This window comes from Marmota flaviventris, chromosome 13, assembly GCF_047511675.1.
Source record: "Marmota flaviventris isolate mMarFla1 chromosome 13, mMarFla1.hap1, whole genome shotgun sequence".
Taxonomy (NCBI): Eukaryota; Metazoa; Chordata; class Mammalia; order Rodentia; family Sciuridae; genus Marmota; species Marmota flaviventris.
Window position 1 is genome coordinate 103651262 of NC_092510.1, and position 16517 is coordinate 103667778.

The following is a 16517-nucleotide window of genomic DNA, read 5'->3' on the forward strand; positions in this document are numbered from 1 at the left end:
CCAGCATATAATCGAGTATGCAGGGACCACTCCATCCATGACCTTAACAAGGGTCAGACAACCAAAGCATGGGACCTGAGAACACCCCCAGAGGCCCTGCCAGAGCTTGGGCCAAGAAGGCATGTGGCAGGTAGAGGGAAGGCCCCAGGCATCCCTGCTGGCCTCAAAGCCTAGGCCCAGAGAGCCACCAAGATTACCTTACCTCTGGGCCACTTCCCAGAGCACCAGGAGGAGAGAGGGAGCAGGCAGCTGGAGCTTCCAGGACCCACTTCCAGAAGCAGACCCATGGCTGGGGGTGGGCCAAGATCAGCCCTCACCACAGCCCTGCACACACCCTGGCCAAGAGGCACGCAAAGTCTCTGGGGTAGAGCTCCCCTCCAGCAGCCTCTTTACCACGGCAGCTCTTCCACCACCTTGGTCCCTGAGGCCGCAGAGCAGAGGGGCCGCCACTGGCCTCAGAATGCCAAGGGGGCAGGCAGGCAGATGGGAACCCTGCAAGGATGAGGGGCCAGACAGTGGCCCTGCTGACAGGCAGCAGAGCAGATGGCCACGGCAGGCATCAGGGCCTCACCCAGAAGGAAAACAGAGGCCTTGGGCAGACCCTCCCCCATTACATGTGGGGAAACCCAGGCTCAGGGGTCTGAGGCTTGGGGAGATGCATACCTCCCTCACTCTCAGGAGACCAGCCCACCCAGAAGCTTTCCCAGCCCCAGAAAGGTGCATGGGGGCAGGGACTGAGGTGCAGCCCTGAGCTCTGGGGCAGGAGGTTACAGCCCCTTGGCCTAGGCCAGTAACTGGGAGCAGCTTAGAACATTGGAAGTCACTTCTCTTCTCGCTGGGGACCGACATCTGCCCTGGAGCTGTGTGGTTCTCAGCAGCGGGAGCTAGGGAGTGAGAGAAGACTGCAGACCTGGGGTGTGTAAGTGGCACTGAGGCCAGAAAGAGATAGAGGGAGTCTAGGTGGACTTTGGATGTGGTCCGTGCTCTTCTAGGACAATGGGGCATTGCCCAGCCCCCAACCCCAAGCCCTGGGAAGGAGCAGGTGCAAGAACCACAGGCCATACTGCTGTGCACCCTGCAGCTCCTGTGCCCCAAGGTCTGAGCCCTCGCCAGCACTGCTGGGTTTGCAGTTGTGTTTCACTTTTAGGATCAACTGCATTGCTCTTGATATCACATGGAACATGCATCACTTTCACTAAGAAGCAACCATCAGTCTTTTAAATTTATCATTATTTTTTATTATTATTTGGTACTGGGGATTGAACCCAGGGGCACTCTAACACTGAGCTACACCCCCCAGCCCTTTTAATTATTTGAGAGAGGATCTTGCTAAGTTGCTGAGGTTCTCACTAAATTGCTGAGGCTGGCCCTGAACTTGTGACCTCCTGCCTCAGGCTCCCAGGTCACTAGGATTACAAGTGTGGGCTACCTCACTGGGCTCAAAAGAAAGCATCTTTAACTACAAGGAATTTTTTAATATATATATTTTTAGTTGTAGGGCTGCGCATATGGCTCAGTTGGTAGACTGCTTGCCTTGCGTGCACAAAGCCCTGGGTTCAATCCCCAGCACCACACACAAAATACATATATGTATATTTTTTTAGTTGTAGATGGACACGATAGCTTTATTTATTTGTTTTATGTGGTGCTGAGGATCAAACCTAGGGCTTCACAAATGTGAGGCGAGCGCTCTATCACTAAGCCACAACCCCAGCCTTACAAGAAATTTTAAAAGGGAGAAATAAGTCTATCAAAGTGAGGCACTAGGCTCAGATCCCCACCTCCAATCCTTAGAAATAACTAGGTCCTGCAAGAAATCAAACACGTGCTCAAAAGTGGCCAAGGCAATGAAAACCTTTACTTCTGCCAGAAAGGGGTGCTCCTGGGACCTGGCAGCAAGCCCACTTGCACCAGTCTGCGGATTTAAATCCCTAACGCAGCTCTACCTTTCGCCCTGATTGGAGCACTTAGGGGTACAATGTACATGACTGGCTAATTTTTAAATTGGGGTGGGAAGGACTCCAATTAAAATGGCTACAATTTGATCCAAATAAAGCTGAATACTATATTTTGAAAATGGAGCACCAGACCTTCTATTTCTCACAAATCAAAGCTATTGGTTTTTGTTTTGTTTAGTTTGTTCTGAACCCAGGGGCTGTGTACCACTGAGCTACATCCCGAGCCCCTTTTATTTTATTTTTTATTTTTTTATTGGGAAAGCAACCTGCTGTCTGGTAGATCGTTTTCTCTGGTGTGTTCTGGGAAGCTCTGGGAAGGGTAGCATCGCTCGAGTGGGCTATTCAATTCCCATCCTGGATGGGCCAGCGGCGTGCGTTCCCTGCAGGCTTGAGCCCAAGTTTGCCCCTGAATGTTCCGGGCACTGATAAGCTGCTTAGGTTATCGCCCCAAGCCCTGAAAGGTCAAACCTGCTGCTAAGCCATAGAAACTAGCCCCAATCCTGAGGCACATTCCTTAAACCCTCATATACAGAGCAGATGGGCACAAAGGGAAGATTGTATGAGGACTGAGGGGAAGGCACCATCTACAAGCCAAGGAGAGAGGCCTCAGAAGACCAGAACTGAAAGCACCACATCTCTGTGGCTGTGCCATGGATGCCAAGCAGGATCTGTGCCCAGGTTTTCTGCGGCCTTCAGCATGTGTGCTCCTCCCACCCCATCCTACCCAGGGCCCAGTTCTTCTATGGCTGCTTCTAAACCTTCCTCCTCCTTCTCCAGAGCCCTGAGGACACATCCACTCCCCAAGCCACCCTCTTGCTTTTGGCATCTCCACTCCCCACCGTTTGGACTTTAGCAACCGGCTCATGCTCCCACCAACCCTCAGGACCAACAGTGGCTGGTGCATGCCTACCTTCTCAGTCTGGAGGTCACACCTCTCCTCTGCTCAGGTCCAGCCTCCTGCCCTGGCCACCTCACCTCACCTCACCTTACCTGCTGGCTTTCAAATCACTGCTTTTCTGTCCTCACTCCAGCATCATGCTACCCTACGGGGTGCCTCCAAGCTCCTGACCCTTGACTATATGCCCCCTTGTCTTCCCTCCTCCCTTGAGCTTGTTGGAAGGCACCAGAACCAACTTACTAAGCTTCAAACCCAGGCACACTCACCTAGCAAATTCTAGCCAGCTCCACCCAAACCCATCCAGTCCACACTGTCTGAGCCCAACAGGAGAAAACCACCTGGCTGCACCACCCAACTGGACTTCACAGCAAGCCAGACCAACCTGTCACGGAAGAAGAGAGATCTCCAGGATAGGATCCCAAAGAGTTCTTGGGAGAAAGGGGGCACTCAACTCAGGGTCAGCTGAGACCTTGGCAGACACGATAGAGAAGAACTGCAGCACATCAGTAGAGGACAGTCTTCCTGAGGAAAGCAGGAGCTCACACTCAGGGAGGACGTGGCCATCTCCAGTGAGAGACGTGATCTGGAGGTTCCTGGCTCTTCTTCAGAGGAAACTTGGTGAGAAGTGGGTATGGAAAGGTGTGTAGAGATGATCTCAGTCTTGTCCTCTACAGATTTCTTAAAATGTCATAGCTCTCTTTACTTAAATCTATTTATTGGTGGGCTAATTAACAGTATACACAGTAAATTTTATAAGTGGGTGAGTTCACAGTAACTTTTCCAGAAATTTTGGGGGGTAAAGGTCTGGGAGAGACACTGGCTTGGAGAGGGGCAGGTCTGGAAGTCTAGGAACTTGAGTCTGCAATTGCATTTCCCTATCCCTCCTTCTACATCTCTTCTACCTGTTTTAAACGTTTCTCCTGTCCTTCCTCCAGCGTATTTGCCCTGAAACTCATCATCCACCTCCTCCGCTCCATTTCCTGCTCCTGTCTCGCAAGACGCATGTCCCCGCATTCTCATCCTCTCCAGCCTCACGGACAAGGCCTGTGGGTTCTCCCTCTTCTCACACTATCTATTGCTTCCCCACTGCTGGGTCACACTTTTGGGAACTCTGAGAGCCTCCCGAGGGGTGCCCGAAGCCTGGGCCTTCCAACGCTCCTGGGTTGGAGGCCAGTAAGGGTCAGCCAGACTCTGAGGGCAGGGGCTCCAAGTCCCCCGTGGGACCCCAGGTTCAGAACAGAATTGGTACCAAGAATGGGCTTAATCAGTATTGTAGAAAGTACTTTGCTAAATAATTATTCCAAATTATAATTTGGAATTATAATTATATAATTATAATCATATGATTATAATTCCAAATCATACTCGTGGTTGCTTTTAAGAACTCCAACCCTTGAGTGGAGCTCTGAAGCACGTCCCCAGCTTGATAAACAGCAACCACGACCTTCTCTCGCGTCCGCGAAGCAAGTGGCTGCGCCTGCGCAGGCGGCGCTTTGGGGCCCCTGTTCCCGCCCCCGTTCCCGCCCCCATCCCCGCCTCTCTTCGCCGTCTTCTGCAGGCGGGCGCTTCCTACCAGGCCACCATGGTGACCCTTGGCCTGTCCCGCGTCGACGACGCCGTGGCCGCCAAACACCCGGTGAGAAGACCGGCCCACAACGCGGCCCCGGGCCTCAGCAGCTGACCTAAGCGGGACGGGGGGCTGGCTGGGAGCCCCGGCAGGAAGAAGGGGCGAAGGGGCACGCTCCTGCCTGGGCCTGGGGCGTCCCTGGTGGGCTTAAGGGGAGGTGGGACGTGTTCAGTCCCCAGCGTCTTACCCCTCCACGACCAGGTCCTGCCCAGAGGAGGGACTGGAGGGAAGGTGAGAGAAGAGGGAGGGAGGACTGAGCCTCGAACTCCCTTCCGTCTCCCAGGGACTCGGGGAATACGCTGCGTGCCAGTCAAACGCCTTCATGAAGGGCGTGTTCACCTTTGTCACAGGTAGGCTGGGTCCAGGTGTCCTGTGGTGTCAAAAAAAACCCCAAAAAAACCGCACTCTCTTGTCCCACCCTGACTCTCCAGCAGGTGGCGCCAAGCCGCCTGCCAGCAGGTGCACTTGGAGCACCCAGGTGGTCCCCAGCCAGCCCAGCCTACTGGCTGATTGGTGGACCCTGGCTCTTGGCAGGAACCGGCATGACCTTCGGCCTGCAGATGTTCATTCAGAGAAAGTTCCCGTACCCGATGCAGTGGAGCGTGCTGATGGCTGTGGGTGGGTATCCCAGAGTATGTACCTGAAATGCCCCTGAATAGCACAGGTGACTATGTCTTAAGCAAGGATGGGTTTCTGCTGAGAATATGGTTCCATCACCCCTGCCTCTGGCTGGGCCTCCAGTTTGCATAGAAGCCCTGTCCAAATTCACCCACCATGTCTGCCCAGACATAGCCTGTGCTGACCTTCCCTTCTGAAAAATGCAAAGGCTAAGGCCCCACAGCCCACCACCCTCCTGCTTCCTGCTCCCCAGTTGCAGGCTCTGTGGCAAGCTATGGGGTGACAAGAGTGGAATCGCAGAAATGCAGCAACCTCTGGCTCTTCCTGGAGACAGGGCAACTTCCCAGAGACAGAGGCACAGGTGAGAGGGCCTGGGGGGCAGCAAGAAGCAGCTGAAGTTCTAGGACCTAGGTGTGTCCTGTGTCCTCTGCACACATGCCTGTCCAAGCCTGACAGACCTGTGCATTCTGCTGTTGCTGCCCCCAAACCAGGACCTGCCCAGGTGGTCATCTGTTCAGAAGGGTTCTGGGGATGGGCATTCTCCTGTGGGGCAGCAAGAAACAGGGTAAACACTGTGAGCCAGAAATGGTTGTGCCCTGTTGCACACACACAAGTGGAGAAGGTAGCCTGCATGGTGGGAAGGGACTTGTGCATCCTGGGTACTTTGGTGTCCCCTTTCCAGCCCCTACACCCACAACAAGTCTGGGGAGACCACTGGTGCTGGCTGTGTGAGGCTAATAAATGGCTTGTCCTTTCTCCCTCCAGAGCTCTAAAGCAACTGAAAATAAAGGGGGCAAGGAAATGAGAACAGCCAGGCACGGTGGTCTATGCCTATAATCCCAGCTACTTGGAAGACTCAGGCAGGAGGATGGCAAGTTCAAGGCCAACCTCAGCAACTTTGTGAGGCTCTGTTTTAAAAAACAAAAAAGGGCAAGAGGTATAGTTCAGCGGTAGAGCAAAGATGAGATCACTTGAGAAACTGAAGCAGAATCCACAAGTTCAAGGCCTATCTGGGCAACTTAGTGAGACGCTGTCAAAAGAAAAAAAAAAAAGTCTCAGTGGGTAAGCACCCCTGGGTTCAATTCCTAGTACTACCAAAGGGAAACAAATACAGATCAGGTGTCATCTTCCTTTTAAAAAAATTTTTTAGATGTTGATGAACCTTTATTTTATTCATTTATTTATATGTGGTGCTGAGAATCTAACCCAGTGCCCTAGGCCACTGAGCCACCACCCCAGCCCAAGATCAGATGTCATCTTTATGACAATACAGCTACTGCCGAGGATGTGGGAAGGAAGTTCCTAATGCAGAACCCCAGAATTCGGATTCCTCCTGGCTCTGAGGCTTCTTTATGTGGGGTCCCTGTCATTCCAAACTCACCTATTGGTGAGGCCTCCTCTCCATGGAAAAGGAAAGGTGAAGGCCAGATGGCCTTCATCACAGTCCACAAAGACAGAGGCAGAGATGGTCCAGACTTCCACTCCCCGTACTAGAAGGCCCACTGCTGGGTCAGCCAGCTCTGCCCTGGCATCTTGGAGCCACTCATTCAGAATGTCTGTTGAGGGTGTCTCAGAAGGAAGGCAGAATGGCCACAGGCCCAAGATAACAATGGCTTAGGCAAACTAGAACTAGAACTTTATTTTCTTTCCTGTAAAAGTCCAGGTGGGTGCCTTAATCTGTTTCCTGGTGCCCATAATATACCATACCTATAAAGAAAAGGGATTTATTTTGGCCCAAGTCTGGTCAAAGCTTGAGAGGCTATATCTGGTGATGGTCATTTTGCTGACAAGGTCCAGAGGTGGCCCAGTGCATCCCTGGTGAGCAACAGCATATGGGTCTCCTGTTCTTTCTCTCTTCCTGCAAGGCCACCAGTCTTCTATCAGGAGGGCTCCACCCTACTGACCTTATCTAATCTTTAACCCCTTCCCAGAGACCCCCACCTCTGAACACCACAGTCCAAGTTTCCATCTTTTTAATACCTAACAAGGGGTATTAAACTCTGGCATGAGTTTTGGAGGACAGACTGCTCAGACCACAGTAGCGGGCCAGGGTGGTTAGTCAAGAACAAGGCTCCTTTCAGCCTGCTCCCTCCATGACCACTCATCATGGTGCCAGGTGGTCACACGGACTCCAGCATTGTCTCTTTATCACATTATGCAGGAGGAAGAAAGGAGACAAGGAAAGCAGGTCACCTACCATTTCTGCTTACACACCACTGGCCAGAACTGAGCATCTATGGTAGGGACACCCAGGAAGGCAGTTTTGCTCTGGCCAGGCACATGTCCCACTGAAGTTCAGGGAGTCAGTATCCAAGGGAGAATGGAGAGCTAGCAAGCTTGTTTCCGCCAGACACCAAATTGTGTATGTTGTGGTCTGATTGTGTCCCCTAGTACTTTGGGATGTGACTAAGACAGAGTCTTTAACAAGGTACATAAAGGTTAAATGAGGTCATGGGGAGCCTAATCCAATGTGACCGGTGTGTGCTCTTACAGGAGGAGATCAGGACACAAACATGCACAGAGAGACAACTCCCTGAGGGCCCAGGGAAAAGACAGTGTCTATAAGCCAAGGAATCAGGCCTCAGGGAAACCAGCCTTTGGCACCTGGATCCTAGACTTCAGCCTCCGGGACTGAGAATAAACTTGTGTGAGCCACTAGTCTGTGGTGCTTTGTTATAAAAAACCCATGCCAACAAGGCTGGGGAAGAGGTACCTATATCTCATGTGGCCCCCAGCATCCCAGGCCGTTCATTTCTCCATGCACACTACTCTAGGGGAAAGGGAAGGGTCAGGCGCAGGGAGCTGGCCCTCCTAGAGAAAGTAACTTCTGAACAAAGGCCCAGGGGTTCTGAGGGAGGTGGGGGCCGACTGGCTGGGCTCCAGGCAGCACAGCAAAGATCAGGAGAAGGTGGAAGAAATGGGGAAGTGAATGGTAAGCCAGGTCACCCAGGGTGTGGACTTTGAAGTTGGAACATGGGTCGGGGGATAGAGTTCCTGCAAGGTAAAGACATCAGAATAGGTTTGGGAGACACAGTCCAGAGACTATAGAAGCAGCCTAGGGGCATGGGAGGGAACATGGAAGGTGCAGAGGTGCAGGCATGGGGTGCTATGCCAGACAGTTACAAATTATCCACCACCACCAAGGAAACAGGTTCCTGGACACAGCAGAGGTCCTAAGCAGTGAGCAGCCACCACAAGACTCTTCCATTAGGGCAACTGTCCAGAGGTGATTCTGAGGCTGGCTGGAGGAGGGGATTCCATATTCTCTGGGCATTGAGAACCCTGACCACCCTCACAATGGGCTGAAATTCCGGGGACAATCTGAGCATTGGCTCTGTTGAATAGACAACACACAGGGAGAGTGGGCAGCGCACAGGGATCCCGAAGGACCCTGAGAGCCATCATGAAAGTGCATGAGGCAGATGTGGAGAGTCAGGAGCTAAGGACCATCACTCGGCTCCAAGGTGAGCCCTGCGCTGGCTGAAACTTGGCCTGCAGGGACCAAGGGTTCTTGGTTCCTTGTTCTTGGACCAGTACCTTCAGTTTTAACACCAGGACATGGAGGAGCAATTGGTCATCCAACTATACCCCCACCGCCATCCCCAAGGCCCAGGCTGGGAGAAGGGAATCTAAGGGGTCTGCCATGGGAGGGGGCTGTATGAAGGAGGGAACCTAAAGGAGATTTGTGAGCTTAAGAGCAACTGGGGCACCAGAACCAAAGAGACGGGAAGAGCCTGCCTCTTCTGTGGGTAGCATATTTGGAAGACAGTAAGGATGCCCCATTCCTGGTTTGGGCCTCTCCAACACTCTTTCACTGACAACCCTGCAGAGGAGTGGAGCCCGTTCCTCCCAGAGAAGAGTGGGAGGAGGGAGCATGGCTGGGGAAGCAGTGTTCTCCCTTACCCTTCTCTTGCCTCCCGGCCCACACCCTGGCCACCCTGTCCCCTCATTCACCACAGAGCAATGTCGGGCGCTCCAGATCCAGGGGGTGAAGGACAAGATCGCACAGAACAAAGCAACCCAGGCCCTTCTGCGCAGCAACATCCGCCGTGGGGCCCAGGACTGGGCTTTGGCCAAGAAGGTGCCCAAGCCCTGCCCCCTCCTCGCAGGTGGGGGATGGGGGCGGGCTCGAGCTAAAGAAATACACACCCCCTCTTCTCATCCCCCACCCTTTCCTCTCTTGAGGCAGGGGGCTGTGGGGAGAGATTGACTATGACCCTTGCCCAGGGCAGGTTCCTCACCACCCACTCGGAGGGCTCAGCATCTGAAACGCACGTCCCAGTCCCGCAGCAGGGGCCTCTGGCGTCCCTCTCCAAACCCCCGGCCCCTGGCGCCCAAGCCAGACCCTCCTGCGTGGCCAGTCGGGTGGCGCGGTGATCTCCTCCGGCGGCCCCAGGAGCAGAGGTCTTGGTGCTGGGCTAGTATTTGGTAAAAGAGGCCTCAGGGAGATGCCTGCAGGGGCCGGCGGCTGGAGGAGGCCTGGGGCTTTACGCCTGGCTCAGCCGCCGCCCTTCCGCAGAACGACCAGTGGACCATCTCCAAAGCTTGCGGGAAGGACGTGCACACGAGGATGGCGCAAGGCCGCAGCACCGTGGAGGTACCGAGGCTGACAAGCCAGGGGCGGACCCCTCGCCCCGCCCCATGACCCACCCCTAACTGTACAGCGCTCCGGAACCTGTGGAGGGAAGAGCAAGTTCCCATCCCAGGGCTCCTGTAGGGCAGCCACGCGTCCCTCCTGGGTGCCCCGCGGCGCCCCATCGCGCACGCACGCACAGTTGCCCTCCCCGACCCAGGTGGCGCGGGCGAATCTGCGCAAGTACGTCTTCGATCGTGTGAACGCGCACAACGTGCTGATCCATCTGGTGCGGCTGCGCGGGGAGAGGCTGGAAAGCATGCAACTGGAGCTGGCCAGCCTGCGGAACAAGTCAGAAGCCTCCAAGGAGGAGAAGTGGATGCTGCAGGTGCCTCGGGCGCGGAGCTCTGCGAGCTCTCCAGGCCGGAGCCTCCGAATGGGCGGGGCTACGGGGGCGGGGCTCTGTTGGCTGGTGGACCCTGCAGTATAGGGCTCCTTGGTCTGAAGGGGTCTCAGCCTCAGGGCAGGTTCTCTAGAGAAGCGGAATTCCAGTGGAGAAGGCGCAGCCATGCGCGAGGGGCTGCACTAGTGGAGCGACCTCTTGGGAGAAAGCTGAGCGCTGGGCAGGGTCTCTGCCTCTGGCTGGCCTGTCCCCAGGCGCTCTCAATGAACCCTGTACCTGACCCAGGTCATCCGCCAGCTGGAGAACAACATCGAAAAGACAACGATCAAGATCACCACTTGCCAGAACATCCACCTGCTGTACCTGGGCCTGCTGGACTACCTGAAGAAAGTGAGCCCCTCTCCCCACCCTGGCCTGGGGGTCGGGTCTCGGTGCAACGGGACTGCCCCCAGACCTGCGCTCTCCTCCAGGCTGCCAACAAAACAGGGCTCTAAAGTACTTGGAAACATCTAAGAGCTTCATTTTTCAAGAATGCAATTGTGGAGTGTAGCAGAGCCATTTGGACTTTCTCACGGGTCAGAGACCAGCCTGGCCCTGAGTTCCCCAATATGGTACAGAGTTGACACCTCTGTACCTTGGAAGTCTGCTGGGCCTACAGCTTGCTGCTTGCCTTCCCATCCAGCTGCCCCACTCTAGCAGACAACAGATCCTGGCCCCTGATGGCTACAAATCCCACTGTGAGGCAAGATCCCTTTCAGGGAGGTTTGTCACTGCCCCGCTGCCTCCCACATTTCAGAGCAGAGATGTGGAGGGAGATTCACAGGCAGCCAGGTGCTGAGAACAGCATGATGGGCCTGCCTGAGAGCCCAGGGCCTAGAAAGGTGGGCAGGGGAAGCCCTAAGACTGGGCTCAGGTGGATAGGCTGGGAAGGGCAGCTCTTCCTTGGGAGTCTAGTTCCCAACCCCAGGCCCCATGCCCATCTCTCAACTCCATCCTCCTGTCCTCCTGTCTTGCCTCCAGCCCTGGTGTTGGATGCTCACCTAGAGGCCCTGCCCACCTTTCTTTCCTGGCCCCCTCCCCATATTTTCGCTTGGGCATGCCTTATGTCTCTCCTCTGTAGTACTTGGTTCTTTTCAGAACATATACACTTTTTAAAAATTCCCATAGCAATCTACACTTTTTTAAAAATTTGGCAAGGATCGGGACTTTGTGGTTATTAACAACAGACTACTAATAGCTAAACTCTTTTTGACCCTTTGCACCTGGCCTTGTGTTAAACACTCCATCTTACATTGTCCATTGATGCTGACAGCAACTTTTTGAAAGAACCAGTATAACCTTTCTACAGACAGAGACACTCAGAGAAGTTAAGTAACTTTCCCAAGGTTATATGGCTGGCTGATAGGAGTGGCCTTGCCTTTGAGCTTGGGTTCTGTGACCATAAACCCAGGTTTCAAGCCCCTCTGCTCCACTTGCAGAGGGAGTTGCCCCCAAGCAAACCCTCCTGGGCTCCAGAGTCAGTCTTTCTTGGTGTAGAACATTATTTCCTTACCATGTTCAGGCCTGGGCAGTGGGAGTCTCCAGGCTGCCTGCTTCTCCCAGAACATTTCTCTCATCGTCCCTGTGCCCTGCTCTAGGCTAGGGCCACAGATCAGACCCCATCACTATTCTCAAGAGCTCATACAGTAGGGATGGAGGGTGGGTGCGATCCATTCTGTGTGGGGGCTATAAGGGAATCAGGGAGGCATGAGGGAAGCCAGCATAGTGTGGGCAGCACTGACGCTGCCTACGGCCTCCATGCCCACCTGCCTGTGCCCACTCCATGCAGGTGCTTATAGGATACCCCAGGGAGCTGGACAAGCTGCAGAACATGGTGGTCAGCTACTATTCAGAACTGTCGGACATGTCAGTCATGTCCCAAGAAGCCATGATGGTTACTGATGAGGTCAAGGTGAGTTTAGGCCCCACGGTTTGGGTGGCTACAGGTGGCTCTCTCAAACCTGTGTGGCTGGCCCAGACCTGTCAGGACACCCCCATGCCCACACCACAGCAATCTCTGAAAGGCTCCAGCAGACTGCCCCACCCACTGCATGGGGGGAGAGGGCTCCCATTGGCAGTCATAAGGTAGATGTGCCCAGGGCAGTGGCCCCCATGGACCCAGTCTGTGCCAAGACCTCTAAAAGGCTCTGGGGAGACATACCCACCCTTCTGAAGTGGGTAGGGCCCATCCATTAGTCCCTGAAGAAATACTACACAATATCTGGGCCAGAGTGGCAGAAATGTGTAGGGTATCACAGAGTCCATCTGAGTTGCTGGCTACTAGGGGAGGTCCAGGCTGGCTTTCCAAGGACACAGTGCTTCAGTGGGTTCTGAAAAAAAGATCCAGCAACTCAGGGGCAGCCAGAGCGCAGGAGGAGAAGGGACAGAAAAGTGAAGGATCTTGATACATAGGTACATGTAGCCGGAGGAAGAGAACTGCAGGTACAGTATGTGAGTCAGTGGGGACAGCAGGGTCCCCTAACCTGGGGCCTGGGAGGAGATGGAGACATGGTCAGATTTGTGCTTCAAAATGGTTCACACTGGTTGCCAGGGCTGGAAGCCTCCAGGGCAGAAATGCTGGCCACCTAGCCAAGCCTACAGTGGAGGCCAATAGCCAGAAACAGACAGAGAAGGCTTTAAGAGGTCCCCGCTGTGGGATTTGACACTGGGGATGGTGACAAAGAAAGCAGTCAGCAAGCACAAGCAGGGGAGCTGGTCAGGCTCCAGCCCCTGCAGCAGGCTATGCTAGAAGAGGCCAGGCCTTGGGGGGAAGATGATGAATTTGGTTTTAGACATATTGTGTCCACTTTGATGGAATCTGGTTGAGTGGGCTGGGAGGCATATGGACATGCACAGGTCTCGAGTGCTGTGGAAAGCCTGGGCTGCAAGAGAGGGCAAGCATGTGCCAGCCTGGAGTCCCTGTGCTGAGAGGCAAAGGGGTGTCTACCCCACGAGGATGGTGGGGGCCAGTGGGCGTGAGCTTCCATGGAGAAGGGCATGGCCCAAAGCCTCAGTCAGTACTCCACAACCTGGTGAGACAAGGACTGAAATGGACCACTGGGTCTAGGGCCAGTGGTGGCTGTGGTGAGACAGCACCCCCATGGTGTACCTGTGTTCCCAGAGGAACATGAGGAAAAAGGAGGCGTCCTTCATTGAGGAGCGCAGGGCACGGGAGAACCGGCTCAACCAGCAGAAGAAGCTCATTGACAAGATCCACACCAAGGAGACCAGCGAGAAGTACCGCCGGGTACGTCCTGGGATGGGCCTGGCAGGCATCCCCACCCACCAAGACTCACAGCACAGGAGGGCCAGGAGGACCCTTCACTCAGGACTGCCTGAAGGGCCACTCCCTCCAGAGGGCCAAGTTCACTCTCACCTGCTTTCTCCCATCAGGGCCAGACAGACCTGGACTTCCCCTCCAATGTGATGATTTCGGATACTCTGAAGGGTTAGTCTGAGCTTCCTGCCTGCTCAGTCAGGGTCTCCAAGGCCAGCTCTGGCTGGGACCATAAAGTTAGGTCACCACAAGGCCCAGTAGAACCTGAGCCACCAGAGTGAAGGAGATAGCCCCTGCAGAGGCTGTGAGCCCTTGGCCTGTGTGGCCAAGGGATCCCTTCCCCAGCACCTAGGGGCTGTTACCCAGTGACTTCTCAGAGCTGCCTCTGAAAGTGCCATGAAGCCCCACAGTGCCATGCTGCCCCCTGCCCTCCTCTGCACTGGGGCTTCCCTGGAGTGTCCCAGAAGGACCCACAAGAAGGGAGTAGTCACAGGTACAGGTGACTTGGGGTACCTGATTCCTCAGCTGACCTCCCCAATGGCTGGATAGGTACAGAGACATCCTGTGGCCATCCCTGCATGCTAACCACCTCTTCCCCTCTCTTCTTCCCAGTGAAGAAGAAAGAAACTTCCACAGCAGAACTTGAATACCAGACGGAGGTGACTGCTTGGGTGGAGAAGGTCAAGTCTGCAGTGCGATGCTCTCACCTCTGGGTAAGACTTCCTCACACTCCCAGGGCATGGCAGGAAGGTAGCTGAGCTGGGCCAAGCCCTCTGGAAAGGACACAGAAAGCTGAACCCCCCCAGATATGCTGCTTTCAGGTGTGGAAGGAGCTGGGTCTGCAAGGCACAGCCCCTGGAGAGTACTCCCAGGACAAAGCAACCCATTCCAAGGATATGGAGCCTGTTGGAACCTGAGCATCCAAAAACTAAGGAACAGCCTGTACCTCCAATTCTCACCCCTTCCCGACCTGACTGAGCCACAGCGAGCAGCTGCCTCCCACAGGCCCCATTTATTTTAATCCCACCTGGTTTGTTATTGGGCCTTGAGCTCCTATACATGTCCCTGATATGAGCTTGTCTATCGTCACACAGGAACTCAAGGTGATTCATGGTCTCCTTGGCTACAGGTGGGGTTATTATCCTTTACCCATTGTGAAGGTTCTCTTCCAGGACACACATGCCCTGTAGCTGCCCTCCTTCCCCCACTCCCAGTCCTCAGTGGCAGGCAGCAGGCAGCATCAGACTGAGCCTCTGGTACAGAAAACCTGCACTGGCCAAAGGGAGGGGCCCAGGCTGCATGAGCCCCATTTGCCTTTCCGGGCCCACACCTGCTTCTCTGTATCCTGGATTGGTTAGGACATCGCTGGCCGCTTCCTGGCTCAAAAAAACACAGAGGAGAACTTGAAGCTGCAGATGGAGGACTGTGAGCAGCGGCGGGTACAGCTAGAGGCCCTGATGAAGAAGCTGGAGCTGGAGGAGGCACTACTCAAGTTCCGCCAGATGCCCAGCTCTGTCAGGTACTCAGCTTCCAGGACTGCTGGACCACCCCATGTGGCAACAGCTGGGACTCACAGATGATGAGTCTGTGGCTTTGTAGAAGCTGGGGGACACACTTACTGGTGTCTGAACACCTAAGCCTTTGGAGTTAGCACAGTCCCCAGCTCAGACCTGGCTTCCTGGCCTTCCTTGGGCCCTGGGGGCTGTGCCACTTTCCCTGCTGTGTTTCCCTTCATACTCCACAGCTTTAAGTCCATTGAGTCCAAGATAAAGAACATGCTGCAGGAGGAAGAAGCCAGACTCCAGGAGGCCTACAACCACATGACCAGGAGCCAGCAGCTACTGCTGGTCCTCCAGACAGGCATTGACAACCTGTACATCCGGCTCATCGGCATCGCCTTGCCTGCTGCCCAGGTACCAGCAGAGTAGGGAGGAGCTGCTGTACCCAGGGCCTCTGGATGGGGCCAGAGAGGAGACGAGACCATCCTCTGGCCTACAGAAAGAAGTGGCACCCTCCGATACCCTTGATTTGTTTAGTAAGCTGACATACTGCCAGGGGAAGCTCATGTACCTGATTGACCGCCTGCAAATGCTGCCCAGGACTGAGGAGGTAGTTCTGGGCCAGGGGGCACCCAAATGGCCCAGGTCCTCTCCAAGCTGACAGGGGCACTGACCTACAGGTCAGCACAAAGGTGAGGGACACCCTGGAGTCCTCAACTCTGAAGGAGAAGCACAACACTAGGATCACCTTTGAAGATGCAGAGGAAGACATGATAGGTGAGGCTGCTCAGGAGGACCTGACCACTGGGAGGGGCCACAGTGGCAATCAGAAGTGGGTCTGAGCTGCAAAGGTAGGGGAAGATATCCCCTCCATCTGACCAGGACATCCTGGAGGGACAGGGGTGCCAAGAGGGACTACATTAATGGAGGTGCCTCGGTGGTGACCAGGAAAGTCTATAGCCATAGAAGAAGTATGACAATTTTCCCGAGAGGAGGGGCACACCAAGCAGGGAGCCTCAAGGAGAGACCCAGGCCAGAGCACTGGGTAGGGTTTCTGTGGCCAAAGGCAAGGCAGGTGGGCAGCTTAGGACTGGCTCATTCCAACAGGCCCTGGTGGCCTGGTACCTGGCCCTGGGTGATTGAAGTCAGAGGGTTTGGGTGAGTCACAGGAGGGAGGTGGTTCCGGGTAGTTCGTCCATCCCTGGGTGTAACTCCCGAGCCCATGCCTCTCTAAGAATGGGCCACGCCAGGGGTCAGCCTTTCCCCCACCGCCAGGCAACACAGGTCGCAGAACCCCGCGAACTCAATCCCGGGAACTCAATCCCGGGGTGGCGGGCGCGGGGTCAGGCTGCCAGCGGCCCGCTCCCGCCCGTGCAGAAAGCTTCCAGTTTGGCGACGTGGACCACAGCTACGTCCCGTCGCGGGCCGAGATCAAGAAGCAGGCCCAGGGACTGATCGAGGAAAGGCTCAAGGCGGCCAAGAAGAGGAGGAAGTAGTACCGCCCGGGATTGTTGCACGAATAAACATTTTTCCAGGAGTGCCCCAGCACCCCCAGGGACGCAAGAGGCGGGGCGGGGCGCGTGCGGGGGGGACGGGCGCGTGGGGGCGTGGGGGCGGGCCCGGCG

General features: G+C 55.1%; 2 protein-coding genes across 3 annotated transcripts; both read left to right on the forward strand.

Annotated features, from left to right (window-relative positions):
* The first annotated feature begins 4383 nt into the window (after positions 1-4383).
* On the forward strand, positions 4384-7759 carry Tmem141 (transmembrane protein 141). Of its 2 annotated transcripts, XM_071601179.1 has the most exons (6): positions 4384-4492; positions 4767-4833; positions 5018-5101; positions 5355-5462; positions 7263-7340; positions 7595-7759. In XM_071601179.1, the coding sequence occupies exons 1-6, from the start codon at positions 4439-4441 to the stop codon at positions 7636-7638; spliced, it is 435 nt and encodes a 144-aa protein (XP_071457280.1). In that variant the 5' UTR covers positions 4384-4438; the 3' UTR covers positions 7639-7759. The 2 variants fall into 2 exon arrangements, with proteins under 2 accessions (XP_071457280.1, XP_027797493.1); XM_027941692.2 differs by lacking the exon at positions 7263-7340.
* Positions 7760-8504: 745 nt separating this feature from the next.
* Positions 8505-16454, forward strand: Ccdc183 (coiled-coil domain containing 183). The gene is made up of 14 exons (XM_027935309.2): positions 8505-8565; positions 9061-9182; positions 9621-9698; positions 9895-10062; positions 10363-10467; positions 11906-12028; positions 13238-13363; positions 13510-13564; positions 14006-14106; positions 14752-14912; positions 15138-15306; positions 15392-15502; positions 15573-15669; positions 16270-16454. Exons 1-14 carry the CDS (start codon positions 8505-8507, stop codon positions 16386-16388), a joined length of 1596 nt encoding a protein of 531 aa, XP_027791110.2. The 3' UTR covers positions 16389-16454.
* The last annotated feature ends 63 nt before the right edge of the window (positions 16455-16517 follow it).